At 42.3% G+C, this 19676-nt stretch overlaps 1 protein-coding gene across 2 annotated transcripts in view; it reads right to left on the bottom strand.

Moving 5' to 3' along the window:
• LOC129701721 (PH and SEC7 domain-containing protein 2-like) overlaps window positions 1-19676 on the bottom strand; it is a 140873-nt gene that overhangs the window by 61525 nt on the left and 59672 nt on the right. For both annotated transcript variants that reach the window (XM_055643094.1, XM_055643095.1), the window contains 2 exons: window positions 5402-5596; window positions 2329-2409 (listed from right to left, as the gene is read on the bottom strand). In XM_055643094.1, the coding sequence (XP_055499069.1) occupies window positions 2329-2409; window positions 5402-5596 (276 nt within the window). The remainder of the gene's footprint in view (window positions 1-2328; window positions 2410-5401; window positions 5597-19676) is intronic.

Raw genomic sequence — 19676 nt, 5'->3', positions numbered from 1 at the left:
CACACACACACACAGGGAGGCACACACATGGAGGCACACACAGGGAGGCACACACACACACACACACACACCAGGAGCCCATGGCAGGGGCTACGGATTGTAACCACACTACCGGGGAGCACACACACACACCAGGGAGACACACACAAGTGCCGGCACAGGGAGACACAGCACATGACCTGAAGACACGCTCGTTTCGAGAGGGAGGCAACACCACTCCAGGTCTGCACACACTAGGGACACACACGCCAGTGGGCTGGCACCGAAGCTGCACACACAGGAATGTGCACACATTCTCGCTGTCGAGCACACGTGAGGAGGGCTCTGACACGGGGGAACACGACAAAAGCTGCAGGCCCCGATGGCATCTCGGGGCGAGTACTCAAAGTCCTGTGCTACGCAGCTAGCTCCCCCCTCCTCACTACATTATTCAACCTCTCCCTGGACAAGTCCGTGGTCCTGCCTTCCTGCTTCAAAAAATCCATCATTGTCCCCCCGGTACCAAAAAATGCCTCCCCCAGCCTGTCTGAATGATTACCGTCCGGTGGCCCTTACATCGGTAGTATGAAATGCTTTGACAGGCTGGAAGAAAACACATCTGCGCCTTCCTCCCTTGAACATGGACCCGTTGCAAAGATCCTATAGCGTCCGAACAGATCTTTGGGCGATGCGGTCTCCCAGGTCTTGCGGCTCCCAACTGGACAGCCAGAAGGGGGGCTACGTGAGAAGGCTGCATAGACTACAGTGCCTTGACACCCGTCCCCACCAGACTGGCCGGGCTTCCCCAATTGGGGCTCAACACCTCCCTGTGTGCATGGGTCAAGGACTTTCTCACTGCCAGGCCCCAGGTAGTCAAGATGGGAGGGAATACATCGAAGTCCCTCACCCTGAGCACAGGATCACCCCAGGGTTGCATCCTCACCCCCCTATTGTACTCCCTGTACACACATGACTGTGTGGCTAGGTTCAGCTCCAACTCAATAATTAAGTTTGCTGATGACACTGTGGTGGTGGGCCTGATCTCAGACAACGACGAGAGTGGCTGATCTAGCACTCTGGTGCCAGGATAACAGCCTCTTCTTGAACATCAAAAAAACGAAGGAGCTGATCATGGACTTTAGGAGGGCACATCATCCGAGGACGTACACTCCATTGAGGATAAATGGGGATCCTGTGGATAGGGTGAACTGTTTTAAATATCTGGGAGTCCACATCTCCGAGGATATGACATGGGCATCACACGCCTCAGCATCGTGAGTAAGGCAAGGCAGCGCCTTTACCACCTCAGGCAATTGGGGAAATTCAGAGTGTCTCCGAGGATCCTCCAGTGCTTCTACGCAGCGGCGGTGGAAAGCATCTTGTCCGGGAACATTATCATCTGGTTTGGGAATTGCTCTGCCAAGGACAAGAAGGTTCTGCAGAGGTTAGTGCGTTCGGCCGAACGCACTATGGGAACTTCACTTGCCCCCCTGCAGGAACTATACATCAGGAGGTGCAACTCCAGAGCCAACAATATCATGAGAGACCCCCTTCCATGTGTGCAACGGTGTTCCAGTTGCTACGGTGTGGTGTGTGCCTCCGTGTGGTGTGTGTGTGTGTGTGTGTGTGTGTGTGTGTGTGTGTGTGTGTGTGTGTGTGTGTGTGTGTGTGTGTGTGTGTGTGTGTGTGTGTGTGTGTGTGTGTGTGTGTGTGTCAGTGTGTGTCAGTGTGTGTCAGTGTGTGTGAATTTGTGAGTCTTATAACTATGTCCACGACCTCCTACGACCCCCCTCTTCCACACCTAAGACCAACTACGACTAGCTACAAGTGGAAAATGATCACATGATAAAATGATGTAATGTTTGCATTTTTTTTCACGGGCCGGTTGCCGACCTACGACTATCTATGACTATCATCACAACCTACTACAACCTACCTACAAGTAAAAAGTATCAATTTTTTCCATGTCGACTTTTTTTTGCTTGTGGACATTTTTAATCAGGCTGGAAAAAAACGCCGTGACCTACTTGAGGCCACGAGTATTTGAAGACCACTCACGAGCATGAGGAAGAGTTACGAAGACCTCCTACGACCTCCCACGACCTCATGGCGACCATGCTGCGAGTACGAGTCAAGGGCAAACTCGGCAGAGGTCGCCAATTCGGTCGTGAAAGTGGGACAGGGGCTTTAGTCTAGTACAATTATGAACACAAATAACAATGTATGAAAAAGCAGTGCTTTTGAATTTTATTTTAATAGAATAGAGAACTACCTACTTGCAAGTTCCTACCTTAATGAAAATGTTTTGCAAAATCTTGCAATAGAGTTACCTTCTTGCCTGTTACTCACCTAAGTGCTTTGTCCAAAGCCAAGTCTGTGAAGTCAAAGAAACTAAGATATTCTTCTGCCACCAGCTTGCTGAAATCATTGCTATAAAAAGAAGAAATACCAAATTACTGGATTAAAGATCTAGGGGAAGTTAATAGAACCTTATGTTGCAGCTATGTTTCTGACTTTATTTTGCATTTACAAAAATAAAACAACCATTTTTTTCTGCGCATTCCAGTCTCTAAAATAATGATTTTGTAAGAGCAATTTTAATAGTTTGACTTCAAAATCTAGTATTTGATCACAAACCACCAGGGGCACCGCACGATTGGCAGCCCCGCCAACTGTCTGTCTGTTTTTAGTTTTTTTTTTTCAATTTAGTGCGTTTTAAAAGTCTGTGTAAATGTTCTACAGTTTGTTTTATGTGGGGGGAGGGGGAGAGGGTCGGGAGAAACTTTTTTTCAGTTTCTGACCTTGCCGGAAATGCGATTGTTTTCCAGATGGCATCTCCGGTCGTTCTGCGACCTACCATCGATGGAGCTGGAGGCCTCCTCGGACTGACATTGGGCCCCACCATGGGGTGGGGACTTATCATTGGAGCTGATCCCTTGCCTGGGATTTCTCCAACCGCGGACTGTGGACTTTACTTCGGGAGCTCGCAGTCTCGGAAGAGGCTAGTTGGGAGCTCCAATGACACAGAGACTCAACCAGCCCTGGCACGGGGTTCGATCACCCAGTGCAGAGGAGCTGACATCCCTCCGATGCAGGAGCTGATCGCCCTGATGCAGAGGGCCAAAACGCTGCCGGGTACGGGAGTCAAGATCGTCTCGTCAACAGAGGCCCCCGACCGCAGGAGAGGAAAGAAAGGAAGAGATTTAAACTTATTTTTCGCCTTCCATCACTGTGAGGAATGTGGAGGGGTCACTCTGGTGGATGTTTATATTTAAATGTATTTTGTGTGTTCAGTTGCTTTTTATTTGTATGACTGACTTGGCAAATGAAATTCCTCGTATGTTGCAAAACATACTTGGCTAATAAAGTAATATTGTAATTATGATATGAATTATGTAAGCTTGTGCAATGATTTGTTAAAATTTGAGGATAGTAGCTATGTGCCAGACTATCCAATATTTACCCGTCACAGAAGACAATTTATCTTTTAGACATTATTTATAGTGGACTGCACATAAACAACAAAGAAAAGATAGCACAGAAACAGGCCAACAGGTCATGCATGAGTTTCCTCCGATCTCCCATTATATAGCGATGTTACAAAACTTACCTTCAGCGGCACTGCAGTTCTGCCACTGGCCGTGTGCTCGACTTTGGCGCCTTTGAGGGGGGGGGGGGGGGGGGGGGGGATTAAAATGCCGTTTTCTCCTGCTTATCGGAGGCGGCTTTCCTCGGGCTGCTAAGCTCCTGAAGAACAATCGATCGGACTTCCGTTCCCGATTTTTTAATTTATTTAATTGCGAGACAATTTAATAATTACATTAAAATACAAAGCGACTTCTTACGCCCTCAATGCCTACAACGTGACGGATCGCATGAAGGGGACAAAACATAATGTAAGTCGTTTATTTTACATATAAACTTGTTTCTCGGGATGGCTTTAATCTAATTTTCCTTTGCGAAAATGTGATTTTGGCCCCATACGAACCGGCAGTGTATTTCCTGCCAATATGGAGTTAAAATTCACCGCAAATGCAACATTCTAATCGATCGTGTTCCAGAAAAACCCACTCACAAGATTATTTTAATGCTCTTTTTTTTGGACAATCATGTCATAAGAGCATCTAAATAGTCTATATTTTGTGTTATTGACCCCCAGAGCCAATATTTTTATACTAAATGTTATAGTCCCATGTATTGTGCAAAAAATAATAATTTTGATTATAGTGAGTGGATGTTTCTAGATTAATTTATGGGAATTAAACATTAAATTCTTTCCATCTGGCATATAAATTCATGACAGTGAGATTTAAAAATCATGTTATATTGTGAATTCTTGTGTGAATGGGATTAGTTTGTTATTTGGATACTTAGGCTATCTTTAAAAAAATATCATTTTCTTAAGAAATGGAATCTACAGGACATTCTTAATGGGAAAGTAGTGGGCAGAAAGGCATGTCATGCGTGGTTTGAAGAGCAAAAACTTGTAGTTTACAATGCCACACTTGAAAAGTTGAGAAAAAACAAGGTGTAAAGAGTTGCTTATTGGTTACAATCTGAGGAGTATGATGATGCTAGTGATTATGATATGCCAATGTACCAGTTAGCAACTGGTCTTCTCCATAAAGACCTGGTCTATTGCTAGAAATTGTAATTTATTTACCTATCTGTTAAGGATTTACAGCATATAATACAAAATATTAAAGCTGATCTTGAGAATATCACATTTTTGAATTTTCAAGGCATTCTGGGTGTTTATTACTATTTCCGTCACAACGGTCAATTTTGTAATTAACCACAATTAGATAATTAACTAATTATATGCTTTAATTTCAGGTCATCCAAGTAAAATGTTTTATATTTGTTTCAGAATGCTTCAATCTATAATAACTGAAAATTTCATTCAGTTCTCTTGATTTTTAAGAAAGTTATGGGTTTTTGACTGTCCTCGATCACAGCTTTTGTGTTAAGTCAACGGAAAAGCAATAGGGAACAAGATGCTAATTTCCGAGTCTGAAAATGGCAATAACTTTTTTAATACAGAAGATATGAAAACGAATTAGGTGTCAAATTAAACTTCTTTTTATGCTTTATCTGATGGGATAAATTGCAGACTTGATTTTTTTAATCTCAAAATTTTGTAACATTGCTACATAATACAGCCAAATCAATTTCATTTTAATTTCATTCGTATGCTTGTTCCGATTACTTTAAACCAAGTCCATTCTATTTGTTTCAACCATTCTGTGGCTGGTTCAACATGTACAACATGTCGAGCAAAAACTATAAATTCCCTGCCTCATTTCTTAAATATTGTGTTTCTTTGTCCAAAACCACTCTCTCTGTAAACCCAATGAAAACCAACAGCTGTTCAACAATCTAGTGCTCTAAAAAACATTACCAATAATGTCCATGAACTTACTTCTTTCCAAGATGGCGTGCGACATCACATCTTTTGAACCCTTCGAGATTAAACAGTCGTTTGGCAAGTCTTTTTGCAGGATCGGCATTTGTTTTGCAATCATTAGCCAAAGTGTCAGTGCTCCCATGTTCTAGCTGTTCTGTACTTCCCATTTCGGAATCAGAATCAGATAGGACGTCCTTAAAGTTGGCATCACTGCAATCAAATGACAGAGCATTGTCACGATTTTGCTTCATCAACAAACTTGGATATTTTACACTTGATCCCATATGCAGATCATTAGTTTGTGAACAGCACTGATATTCTGACATTCCACAGATCATAGCCTCCAAGCCAAAAGAGGACCTAATTAATTCTACCCTCCATTTTCTATATATTAACTATTCCTCAGTTTATATGATGTTGTGGAATTAATTTTATTCAATAACTTCTCATTCCATGTTTTTTCAAAGCCTACTGTAAAGCCAAATATTAGTTGGTCAGTCTCATATGAGCTGTTCCTTACAACCTTCATCCACTTTAAAGGATTAGTCAAACATGATTTACCTTCCACAATTTCATGTTGACTTTGCCCAATTATATCATTATTTTATAATTTCCCCCAAAGGACCCAAGTGACCTCATGAGCTGATGGAGCCTCAATCTAATGTTCAATCCAAAACACTGTCATTCCAACCGTGCAGCATGTCATCAATGCACATCAGAAAATCAGGTGAGGGTTTTGAATTCAATTATAGAATAACTTGAATTCTGTTGCAGAGGTAGCAATAGTGTCAGCAATTGATATCTAATCAGGTGTACCCAATTTATTTGATACAAGTTAGGAAATCCCATGACATTAACCTATCTAAATAAGGGCTTTATTTCTAAATAAATAAACAAGGATGAAAGGAGGAGCTAATTTTGTTAAGAGGTAGGGTGTGGGAGAGGTTTATGTGGACCATAAACACCGGCCTGGAACAATCAGGCTGAAGAGTATCTTCTGTGCTGTAAGTCTATGTTCCTCTACAGAACTGTTGTTCTTCTATGTACCATTGCCTGTACAGATTTGAATAGGTGGACACTGCAAAGAGGCGAAACCATATGCATAGGCTTGGTTTAAGATTTGGTACTATTTGTATCATTGAGATAATTCTGTCATATTAAAGTCATTGCTAAAGTAAAAAGAAAGTATGTATACATATTTTTTATAAAATATACACAGACACATTGAAATGCAAATGCAAATGTCCTCAGTTACATTCAGAATATCCTAGGAAGTAAATCAAATCATATAATTTAATCAGATTGCAGACAATAATGCTCTTGCGTTGGGAGTCATTCCTCTCCCTCCCCCATGTTGCACCTCTCCCTCCCCCATGTTGCAGAGACTGAGCCACGCCCACACTTCTGGGTTTTATAGTCCCTCCCCACTCCCACCTGAACGGGCGTGGCCTTCATGGCATGATTGACAGGAGAGAGAATCTCAACATTTTTTAAACACTAATTAGCAGGGGCCCGCGGGTCAAAGGAGGTGGAGAAATTGAGTGAAATCCAGGTTAGTCGGGAAGTAGTGTTGGGTAAATTGAATGGATTAAAGGCCGATAAATCCCCAGGGCCAGATAGGCTGCATCCCAGAGTACTTAAGGAAGTAGCTCCAGAAATAGTGGATGCATTAGTAATAATCTTTCAAAACTCCTTAGATTCTAGAGTAGTTCCAGAGGATTGGCGGGTAGCAAACGTTACCCCACTTTTTAAGAAGGGAGGGAGAGAGAAAACGGGGAATTACAGACCAGTTAGCCTAACATCGGTAGTGGGGAAACTGCTAGAGTCAGTTATTAAAGATGGGATAGCAGCACATTTAGAAAGTGGTGAAATCATTGGACAAAGTCAGCATGGATTTACGAAAGGTAAATCATGTCTGACGAATCTTATAGGATTTTTCGAGGATGTAACTAGTAGCGTGGATAGGGGAGAACCAGTGGATGTGGTGTATCTGGACTTCCAGAAGGCTTTCGACAAGGTTCCACATAAGAGATTAGTATACAAACTTAAAGCACATGGCATTGGGGGTTCAGTATTGATGTGGATAGAGAACTGGCTGGCAAACAGGAAGCAAAGAGTAGGAGTAAACGGGTCCTTTTCACAATGGCAGGCAGTGACTAGTGGGGTACCGCAAGGCTCAGTACTGGGACCCCAGCTATTTACAATATATATTAATGATCTGGATGAGGGAATTGAAGGCAATATCTCCAAGTTTGCGGATGACACTAAGCTGGGGGGCAGTGTTAGGTGTGAGGAGGATGCTAGGAGACTGCAAGGTGACTTGGATAGGCTGGGTGAGTGGGCGAATGTTTGGCAGATGCAGTTTAATGTGGATAAATGTGAGGTTATCCATTTTGGTGGCAAAAACGGGAAAGCAGATTATTATCTAAACGGTGGCCGATTGGGAAAGGGGGAGATGCAGCGAGACCTGGGTGTCATGGTACACCAGTCATTGAAGGTAGGCATGCAGGTGCAGCAGGCAGTAAAGAAAGCGAATGGCATGTTGGCTTTCATAGCAAGAGGATTTGAGTATAGGAGCAGGGAGGTTCTACTGCAGTTGTATAGGGTCTTGGTGAGACCACACCTGGAGTATTGCGTGCAATTTTGGTCTCCAAATCTGAGGAAGGACATTATTGCCATAGAGGGAGTGCAGAGAAGGTTCACCAGACTGATTCCTGGGATGTCAGGACTGTCTTATGAAGAAAGACTGGATAGACTTGGTTTATACTCTCTAGAGTTTAGGAGATTGAGAGGGGATCTTATAGAAACTTACAAAATTCTTAAGGGGTTGGACAGGCTAGATGCAGGAAGATTGTTTCCGATGTTGGGGAAGTCCAGGACAAGGGGTCACAGCTTAAGGATAAGGGGGAAATCCTTTAAAACCGAGATGAGGAGAACTTTTTTCACACAGAGAGTGGTGAATCTCTGGAACTCTCTGCCACAGCGGGTAGTTGAGGCCAGTTCATTGGCTATATTTAAGAGGGAGTTAGATGTGGCCCTTATGGCCAAGGGGATCAGAGGGTATGGAGAAAAGGCAGGTACGGGATATTGAGTTGGATGATCAGCCATGATCATATTAAATGGCGGTGCAGGCTCGAAGGGCCGAATGGCCTACTCCTGCACCTAATTTCTATGTTTCTATGTTTCTATGTTAAGATAATCTAAGAAACAACAAGCATTTGTATTAAAATTGACCTGCCATTATTTTTTTTTAAATGTTGAATAATTCTGACAGTTTGCTGTTCCTTCTTGTATACTAAAGAAATAATGTCCAGAATGGAAGGGGTTGTTCGAATATGCAATTATTCTTTGATCAAATTCTGGATCTAAATCCTGTGCAAAATGGTTTAATCATTAAAGATATGGGAAATTGTTTCATAAATAGAGAATCAATAGCCTCCATATTAATCCAAAACAAATTCCTGCCCTAAAATTGCAGGGTCATCTTTCTGCACCATCATTATTGCCTGCCAGTTAATAAACACTAAACAAAAAAAAGATGCTCAGAAAGATGCTTCAAGATTTTTATATAGTTTCAATGGTTCAGCAGAGCACAAGTTCCAAACGGGAAAGGTTTTCAAAGTTGTAGTGTAGGTTGAAATCTCAAACAATAATGGCATAAACCTGGTGTACATGATTCTTGTCTATCTTCAGTTTATCTGCTGTTAATTGGTTCAATCTGATGCATGTCACAATCTTTAGCCTACAAAATGAAAATTCAGATCAGCCTGGGGAATTTTGCTCCAGACTCTTTGCTGTCTCACAGGATTTTGAGTGTGGTCTTCAGTATTCAACTAAAGAACTAATAGTCTCAGTACAAAAAAAATAATCAATGAGACAGGATCATTTCCTATGCTAAAACCATTTCCAGAAAAACACTAAAGTAGGCTTGATTCAACTCTCATGCACAGCTGAATTAAACTCCATTATGAATAACAAAATCCACCATCTTTTCAAAAGAAGCAGGATTAAAACCAGTGTTATCAGTGCTTTTAGCAAGTAACAGAAGTCAAAATGGATTCCATGAAATTCAAGGTTAATTATGCAACAGTTTCAGCATTTACAAGGCTCTTGTGATGTGGTAGTCATATGTGCAAACGACATAGAACAGAATTGTACAGAGCAAGAGCAGGCTCTTCAGTCCACAATGTTTGCGCCGAACAGCATGCCAAAACCATCACTTATCTCCTGGCATGTAACCCATATCCTTCCATTCCCTCCATATGCATATATCTATCCAAATGTATTTTAAATGCTGCTAACATATCTGTTACCGCCGCTAACCAACATCCCGTGCAACACGTTCCAGGTACTCTCCTTCTCTGTGTAAAATAGCTTGCCTCACATTTAACTTTTCAACTTTGCTTCTCTCACAAAGTTTTCCATCCTGGAAAAAAGATTCTGCATGTCTACCTTATCTATGCCTCTCTTAATTGTATGTACAGGTGCACAACCTTTTATCCGAAGATCCAAATAACGAAAACCTCCGAATAGCGACATTTTTTCGGTCCTTGAAGAAAGGTCCTTGAAAACGTTCACCGAGGGCGGCCCGCAGAGGTGACAGCGGAACCTCCGGTCAGTCCTCGAAGAAAGGGGAACTAAATCCCCATTCATAAAAGAGAAGGTGAGGGTATATTGCGCGGGAGGGTTAATAATTGACAATATGCTGCTACCTGCCAGCTGAGTTAAAAAGTTCCCACGGTAGACTCACGATACACAGTGTATCGTGAGTCTTGCGTGGGAACTTTTTAACTCAGCGTGCAGGCAGCAGTAGATTGTCGCTCCCTTCAGTTTCACCCTACCTACACCCCTCTGCTTCCCGGCCATGTGTGTGACCCCTTCCCTCCCCTCTCCAGCTCCCCGCTCATTGCACCGGCGCGGGGGCATTGTACTGTCTTCACGTCGCGATGCTAGCAGCACAGTGACAGTCACCGGAGACGTCAGGACCAACGGAACACCGTCCCCCAGGCCCACTGCAAGCACGGAGATCCCAGAGACCCACAGACAGCAGCAGCCCAGCCCCGTTCCAACTCCAGAGGAACACACTCCCTGTATGGGCAGAAGCTGATGGTGTGCAAGCTTGTTCTTGGGGTCACACAGCTCGGGCTGTGGGCGAACTGCCACTTGTCGCCATAGCGGCCCATCGGGGAGCGGATTCCTCTGGAGTTGGAGGGGGAGGGGGGTATTGTGCTGTTTGATCGCCCCCTGCTATTCCAAGGACAGGGAGACAGGACGTTCACCGAGGGCGGCCCGCAGAGGTGACAGCGGAACCTCCGGTCGGTCCTCGAAGAAAGGGGAACTAAATCCCCATCCATAAAAGAGAAGGTGAGGGTATATTGCGCGGGAGGGTTAATAATAGACAATATGCTGCTACCTGCCCGCTGAGTTAAAAAGTTCCCACGGTAGACACGATACACAGTGTATCGTGAGTCTTGCGTGAGAACTTTTTAACTCAGCGTGCAGGCAGCAGCAGATTGTCGCTCCCTTCAGTTTCACCCCACCTACACCCCTCTGCTTCCCGGCCATGTGTGTGACCCCTTCCCTCCCCTCTCCAGCTCCCCGCTCATTGCACCGGCGCGGGGGCTTTGTACTGTCTTCACGTCGCGATGGCAGCAGGTCAGTGCCAGTCACTGGAGACGTCAGGACCAATTGGACATCGACCACTGCAAGCACAGAGATCCCAGAGACCCACAGCCAGCAGCAGCCCAGCCCCGCTCCAACTACAGAGGAACCTGGGTTGCGGATGACGGGGCGCAGCTCGGGGCGTGGTAGGGGCCCATCGGGGAGCGGGTTCCTGTTGGTCCTGACGTCTCCGGCCACCTGCTATCCTCCGGGAACTGTACCGCCCTTGCAGGAGAGTGGGGTTGTTTGCAGTTGCAGAGGGAGGGGGCAAGGGCGGTACAGTTCCCAGTCTCAGCTCCAGTCCAGGGAGGTGGCCGGAGACGTCAGGACCAACGGGACAGCGACCCCCAGGCCCGCTGCAAGCACGGAGATCCCAGAGACCCACAGCCAGCAGCAACTCCAGCCCAGCCCCGCTCCAACTCCAGAGGAACACGTAGGGGCAGAAGCTGATGGTGTGCAAGCTCGGGCTGTGGGCAAACTGCCACTTGTCGCCGTAGCGGCCCATCGGGGAGCGGTTCCTCTGGAGTTGGAGGGGGAGGGGGGTATTGTGCTGTTTGATTGCCCCCTGCTATCCCAGGGACAGGGAGACACAGCGGCTTTTTAGACTGGTGGGCAATCACTTCCAAAGTTCTGCCCACACAGTCAGTACACCTCTCCTACACTGCATTTCATACAAACATTTATTCTGCAAGAAAAAACGACATTGAAGACTCAAACACGCGACCGAGTAACTGCCAGGATCAAGGCACAAACTCGCGACCTTGCGGATAGGAGCTGAACACTCTACCACTGAGCCAGCCATTAAAATCTACGCTAAAAAAATTCCATTCCGAAGACCGACAAATTCTGAATTACGAAAAGTGTCTGGTCCCAAGGCTTTCGGATAAAAGGTTGTGCACCTGTACTTCTATTAGGACTCCCTGCAACCGCTGGCATTTCAGAGAAAACAATACAAGTCTGTCCAACCTCCACCTGTAGCTAATACCCCCTAAACCAGGCATTGTTCTGGTAAACCTCCTCTGCACCCATTCCAATGCCTCCACATCCTTCATATAATGGGGTGACCAGAGCCACACACAACACTCCAGAAGTACAGTTATCAACAGAACATCCTTTATTGAAGGTGTGATATTTTCAATTCTTTCAAATACCCCAACAATTAAATTCCTACAATGATTTTCTTCCCTAAAGAAAAGAGACCATAAAAAACAATAAATAATTGACACACATTAAGTTATGCACTTGATTAACTCACAATTAAAGAGCAGAATCTTGAGGAGTTTGGACAGATTTTAAACCAAAAATGTAATACTTCCCAGTATCAACAGTAAATTTTAAAAGCTGCTGACCAATTCACAAGTTTACAAATTATAGGAGTAGAATTAGGCCATTCTGCCCATCGAGTCTACTCCGCAATTCAATCATGGCTGATCTCTGCCTCCTAATCCAATTTTCCTGCCCATAACCTTTGACAACTGTTCTAATCAAGAATTTGTCTATCTCTGCCTTAAAAATATCCACTGACTTGGCCTCAACAGCTCTCTGTGCCAATGAGTTCCACAGATTAACGACCCTCTGACTAAAGAAGTTCCTCCTCATCTGCTTTCTCAAAGAGCGCCCTTTAATTCTGAAGCTATGACCTCTGGTCCTGGACTCTCCCACCAGTGGAAACATCTTTTCCACATCCACTCTATCTATGCCTTTCATTATTCTGTAAGTTTCAATGAGGTCTCCCCTCAACACTCTAAACTCCAGTGAGTAGAGGCTCAGTGTTGTCAAGTGCTCATCATATGCTAACCCACTCATTCCTGGAATCATTCTTGTAAACCTCCTCTGGGCCCTCTCCAGAGCCAGCACATCCTTCCTCAAATATGGAGCACAAATTTGCTCACAGTTCTCCAAGTGTGGCCTGACCAGTGCCTTATAGAGCCTCAGCATTACATCCCTGTTTTTGTATTCCACTCCTCTTGATATAAATGCCAGCATTGAATTTGCCTTCCTTACTACCGATTCAACTTGCAATTTAACTTTTTGGGAGTCCTGCACCAGCACTCCCAAGTTCCTTTGCACCTCTGATTTCTGGATTCCATTTCCAGATTTAGAAAATAATCTATGCCTTTATTCTTATTACTAAAATGCATGACTCCGTACTTTGCTACACTGAATGTCATCTGCCTCTTCTCTGCCCACTCTCCTAACCTGTTCAACTCCTTCTGCAGAGTCCTTGCTTCCTCTACACTGCCTGCTCCTCCACCTATCTCACGATCATCTGCAAACTTGGTCACAAAGCCTTCAATCCCCTTATCCAAATCATTAATATACAACGTGAAGAGAAGCAGCACCAACCCTTGTGGAACTCCACTAGTCACTGGCAACCAACCTGAAAGAGCGCCTTTTATTGCAACTCTTTGCCCCTCTGCCAACCAGCTATTCATGCTAGTATCTTCCCTTTAATACCATGGGCTGTCATCCTCTCTAGCAGCCTCCTATAGGAATATTTTACCTTCAGCCTTCCCTCATTTCACCATCCTACAATTCTCTCAAGTCTATCGCTATCCTCCTCACAATTTTGTGTCACTAGCATTCGTTTTACAGCTATATTTAAACTTTTCCATCATCAACAAATTTGGAAATGGCGCCTTTTATACAAAGTTCGTCATTCATATATGAAAAAAGAGTAATATTGCCTCCTTGGACAATCCTTTATATTGTTATTTCCACTCTGAAAAGTGTTTCAATGTCACACTCTGTTGCAAGAGCCCTTTTTATTCCTGGCCTTCAATCTGGATGGCAAACTTATTATGTGGTACATTATCAAATACATTTGGGAAGTCAATATACTTCTCTCATCAACTCACTCATTTACTTAACTAATAAAACCCAGCATGCTAGGTAGACCCAATTTGCCTTTAACAAGTCCAGATTGGCTTTCCCTAATCAATTCACTGTTGTTCAAGTGGATGGTAATAATATCTATGATTTTGGTTCTAAAATATTCCCATCACCAAGATTGAATCCATTTTTAAACATTTGAAACTTACAGCCCATAGGGATCATTCTCAAAATCTGTAAATATTTTGAAGATTATGAGGCTTGGCAGCTTCCTTCCCTACTCGGCGACTCTTTGCTTGCTCTTCCCAGAGAAAGAACTGCTACCATTTGATACAAACTCTTTACTCTTTTAAATCTCTTTTATCCGCTCTGTTGTATGGTATGTCTGACCTGTTAGATAGCATGCAAAACAAAGCTTTTCACTGTACCTGGACAATAGTAAACCTAAACTTTCCTGCAGCAATTTGGGATGCACCCAACCTAGACTGGGTAATTTGTGCACTTTAAGTGCATCTAGCTGTTACTTGGGGTGGGAGATTGCAACCTTCACATGGTTCGCCCTGTTTTCGATGAATGCAATCAACCTGACGTGCACAAACAGAAGATCAAACAGAACAAGTTGTTTTTCAACTTTAGGCTGAGCACGCCATACACAAAAAGCTGTTACTTATTCTCTTCAACAATTTTTTGACCATCCTAATTTCAGCTATATTTTCCTTTGCCAAGATTATGGCAGCATCTCATACTTGTTAAAGACAAATGTAAATTGCTTATTTATAACTTAGTCATCCTCTCTGTCTCCTTGAGTAAATTTTAGCTCCAGCTCTTTTAACTTTTTTTCTGATCACTTTCCTAAAAAATATTTTCGGATTTTCTTTTATGTTTTCTGCCTGGTTTTCTCAAGTTGTATCAATGGTTCTCTGAAATCCCTTTTCACATCCCTCCTTCCATGGTCTTTTTTAAAATCTTGCTGTATTTTACCTTCTATCTTTTATGATCATACATAGAGCTCTGGCTTTGGTATTTTTAATTATTGTCTCTCATTGAAATGGATTTAAACTATAACTGTTTTTTTATTTAGAGATACAACATGGAAACAGGCCCTTCGGCCCAGCGAGACTGCACTGACCAACTGTCACCCGCACACTAGTTCTATCCCACACACTAGGGACAATTTACAGAAGCCAATTAACCTATGAACTTGCACATCTTTGGAATGTGGGAAGAAAGAGCATCTGTAGATAAATTCATGTGGTCACAGGGAGAACGTACAAACTTTGGACAGACAACACCCCCCTAGTCAGGATTGCACCCATGTCTCTGGTGCTGTTATGCCCCTGTCCCACTTAGGAAACCTGAACGGAAACCTCTGGAGACTTTGCGCCCCGCCCAAGGTTTCCGTGCTCCCGGAGGTTCCCGGAGGTTTTTGTCAGTTTCCCTACCTGCTTCCACCACCAGCAACCTCCAGCAACCACCAGCAACCTCCGGGAACCGCATGGAAACCTTGGGTGGGGCGCCAAGTCTCCAGAGGTTTCCGTTCATGTTTCCTAAGTGGGACAGGGGCTTAAGACAGGAACTCCACCTCTGCGCCATTGTGCCGCCCACTGTGGTGCGGAAATGTGTCCATCTTAAAGGCCTCCTATTGTTCATCTATAGATTTTAATCCCAAGTTTTTAGTCCAGGTAATCAATTCTCATTTTAATCAAAGTACTTATTTTCCAATTGACTATTGTTACTTTGGAATGGTTGATATCCTTTTATATAGCTGTTCCAAACATCAATTCCGAACAGTATGATTGTTGTTTCCTAGATGTTTTCCCATTGAATATTGCTTCATTTAGCTGTCCCAGAACACAGTTCAACAATGCAACCTTCCCTACTGGGTCAGAAATGTACTAATCAAGAAAGTTTTCTGAACAGAAACTCCTCTCCCCATTGTTAGTGTTATTCTAGGCTCTATTTGAATAGTTGTTCTGATTATAACTAAATTTTTGATTTTCCATATCTGTAATTTTCATGACAAATGTATTCTATAACCATATATAACATATAACCATATAACAATTACAGCACGGAAACAGGCCATCTCGGCCCTACAAGTCCGTGCCGAACAACTTTTTTTCCCTTAGTCCCACCTGCCTGCACTCATACCATAACCTTCCATTCCCTTCTCATCCATATGCCTATCCAATTTATTTTTAAATTATACCAATGAACCTGCCTCCACCACTTCCACTGGAAGCTCATTCCACACCGCTACCACTCTCTGAGTAAAGAAGTTCCCCCTCATATTACCCCTAAACCTCTGTCCCTTAATTCTGAAGTCATGTCCTCTTGTTTGAATCTACCCTATTCTCAAAGGGAAAATCTTGTCCACATCAACTCTGTCTGTCCCTCTCATCATTTTAAAGACCTCTATCAAGTCCCCCCTTAACCTTCTGCGCTCCAGAGAATAAAGACCTGACTTATTCAACCTATCTCTGTAACTTTTATAGATAAAGATATAATATCTTTCTTACGAGTGGTAGTTTACAGATTAGCTGTGAGCAGAAGCCGAATCACAACTGTTGTTTTTTTAAACTCTAAACAGTTAGATTCTGCCCTTGAATGTTCCAAGACATTCTTTCTCACCAGTACTGCAATCAATCCCTAATCAATACTGTCACACAACTTCCTTTCTCTATCTTTCCCAGGCACCTGGTAATCATGAATACTTAAAATCCATTCTTTAAAAATCAGATCTCCTTTACTGTCACAACATTGTAATCCCATGTGACTGCAGCTCACCAACCTTGTTTAATTTGCTTCTCACATTTGTGTACATAGACCTGTCTGAGACTATCTTGTGTTTTCTATGCATCTGGTCCTGTCTAAAATCTTTTCATTTATTTCAAATGACAACGGTTTCAATTTATCTCAATGACTGACAAAAGTAAATACCTAACCAACTGTTCATGTTACACCCTTTTCCCATACTTCTATACACTGGCCATTTTTTCATTTTTTCCTCGTCCTGATGCAGAGTCTTGACTTGAAATTTTCCCCATTCGCCGACTTCCATTTTGCCTCCACAGATGCGGCTTGACTGCCGAGTTTTCCAACCGTTTAGATTTTGCACCGGGTTCCAGTGTATGAAGTTTCTTGAGTATCAAAAAGAGTATCTACAGGATGCATGTTGAAGGGACAGGTCACGCACTTCTATACTTTCATTGGAAAATAATTCTGTCACACTGAGCAAGATGTGTCAGGACTCAGTATGGTGCACAAGATCTTCAGTATCCTGATCAGGATACTGATCAAGACAGTATGGCTACCACTTTGGCGTGGATCAAGCCCCTGTGTTGCACATGGACATCCTTAAGTCCTTATGGTATTTGATGTACCTTCAGAATTAACACTTCATTAAGGGACCCTTAACATACTGAGAGTATATGCCACCTTTTCAAGAACATTTCAATATCTTTACTTACTCTCAACTTGTATTTACTTCATATCTCAAAATCATGACAAGAAGAGATCGTGTGAATGCACAGTTTCTTGCCCAGAGTAGGGGAATCAAGAACTAGAGGACATAGGTTCAAGGTGAGGGGGAAAGATTTAATGGTAAACTGAGTGGTAACTTTTATTTTACACGAAGGGAGGTGGGTGCATGGAACGAGCTGCCGGAGAAGGTCGTTGAGGCAGGTACACTCGCAACGCTTAAAAAACATTTAGACAGGTTCATGGATAGGATAGGTTTAGAGGAATATGGTCCAAATGCAGGCAGGCTTAACTTGTGTAGATGGGACATGTTGATCATTGTGAGTAAGTTGGGTGAAGGGCCTATTTCCACGCTGTATGACTCTATATCAATCTGCATTGTTTTTCTTGCTGGCGGTAAGTGTGCAGAAACCCAATGCAATTGGCAGCTGAAAGCCTGACTCCACTACTTCAGCAATGATTCCACCAACCCAATAGCTGGAGGCACCATGGAACAGTTGTAGTTGTTTTCTCTGTCCAAAACGGCCAAGATAGGAATCACTCCTACACTCAATCCTGCATTGCTTTATGCCCTCTATTGTTCTTCACCCGAGTTTTGGAGCTATCATTTACATATTAATCAGTGAAGGATATTCAATATGACAGTCAAACTCAACAGACATACTGAGAAGTGCAAAGCATCCTGTGAAAGTAATAAAGATCATTAATGTGTGTTGCTTCCCTTGCATCCAACACAGCATCCACCATTTCCAAACAAATTTCAGATATGCAATATTGTAAGATTGTAAATTAAAGATAAATCTCCTTGCCAAACATCTCAATGTCTGCTATAGAAAATGCACCAATAAACCAGGAAGAATAGTAGAATTGTGTTTATATGATGCAAATATTATAAGAACAGCAGATGGCAGCACTTAACCTAAACTGTTTTTAATCACTTTCTGTTTAGTAACATCAAAATTTGATTATGATGGCATTCAGAATTCTAGCATTAATAATTCCTGGTTGATTCAATTCACTTATACATTCCAAGTGCACAAAAGAGGCACCTAAATGAAACCAGTACTTAGTCGACATTTTCATGTATTTCCTTTTCCATAAATTTATATGTAGGCTAGAGAAAATTGCTTTTCTGGAAGAAATCAAATTTAACAATGAAATAAATAAACTAAATCAGTTATTTTTGAAAAATGTCCCAATAAAGTTTGATAATGACAAATGCTACATTGAGCACCCTATCCGTTTTTCCTTTATTTCCTTGAATAAGTTAATATCCAAACATGGACATTAGCCCTCCATTTAGATGAGGTCAGCTTGCAATTTTCAAGCTTCTGTGGCTGAAGAATGCCCTGCATTTTATCATAAGGGACCACTCTGTGCTAAAACATAAATTATGGAGCACTTCTGTTTCAGGTTTGTCACAATTTACCATGTGCCACTTCATCCTACAACCTGAGAAATACTTTGAGAAGTTAAAAAAAAGCCAGGGTTATACACAAGGTATCCTATTTCCCTGGTTGTAAAACAACTTTTGGTTTTGTAAATCCTTTTCAAATGCTGATAAAAAGATAGTCCAACTTTTAATTGGTGGCAATGAGTATGTTGCTAAATCTCAAAATAATATTAACACTTTTAGGAAATTCAACATGTATAATTGCAATCATGACATAACAGCTTCCAATAAACTTCTCATTGGAATCCATTCTTTGCCCATCCACCTACTTACCTTTTTCTTTAGGCCATTAACCATTTTAGCCATTCATTGTCCCGTTGGATGGTCCTAATAAGTAACTAAATTGTTTCCCTTATAGTTCATTAGGCATTGTTAACCAGCATACAAACAACATATGTATATATAGGGAGGAAACAAAGGAGATGCACTTATTTCCAAAATAATTGTTTTCCATTTACTGTTAAATTGGAGATAAGCTGTGGACAATTCAGATACTACAATTGGATGTTTTGTCTCCCTTGATGAATTGACCAAGGAATTGATAAATTAAAATGTTCTTAAAGAACCTAAATTAATCAAGTGTGTTGTTAAATAATTCCATTCATTGAAAAGGAATAAGCAACTCCCTAGTTTCAATTTAGTGTTCTGTGACTTGTAAGACTGAAATTGCAGGCATGAAATTGCTTCCCTAATAGACCATTAACCATCATTAACCAGCATATAAATAACATATTAAAATAATGTAAATAGATTTATTGGGATTGTTATTTTTGTTAATACAATGCCACTTACAACAGTGATATCTAAAAACAAACTTTAAATAAAAATGTTTACATTTATTTTTTTTATCAAAAGCCAGAGAAA

The sequence above is a fragment of the Leucoraja erinacea genome, chromosome 11 (genome assembly GCF_028641065.1).
Source record: "Leucoraja erinacea ecotype New England chromosome 11, Leri_hhj_1, whole genome shotgun sequence".
Lineage (NCBI taxonomy): Eukaryota > Metazoa > Chordata > Chondrichthyes > Rajiformes > Rajidae > Leucoraja > Leucoraja erinaceus.
This window is presented reverse-complemented; position numbering and strand designations above follow the sequence as displayed.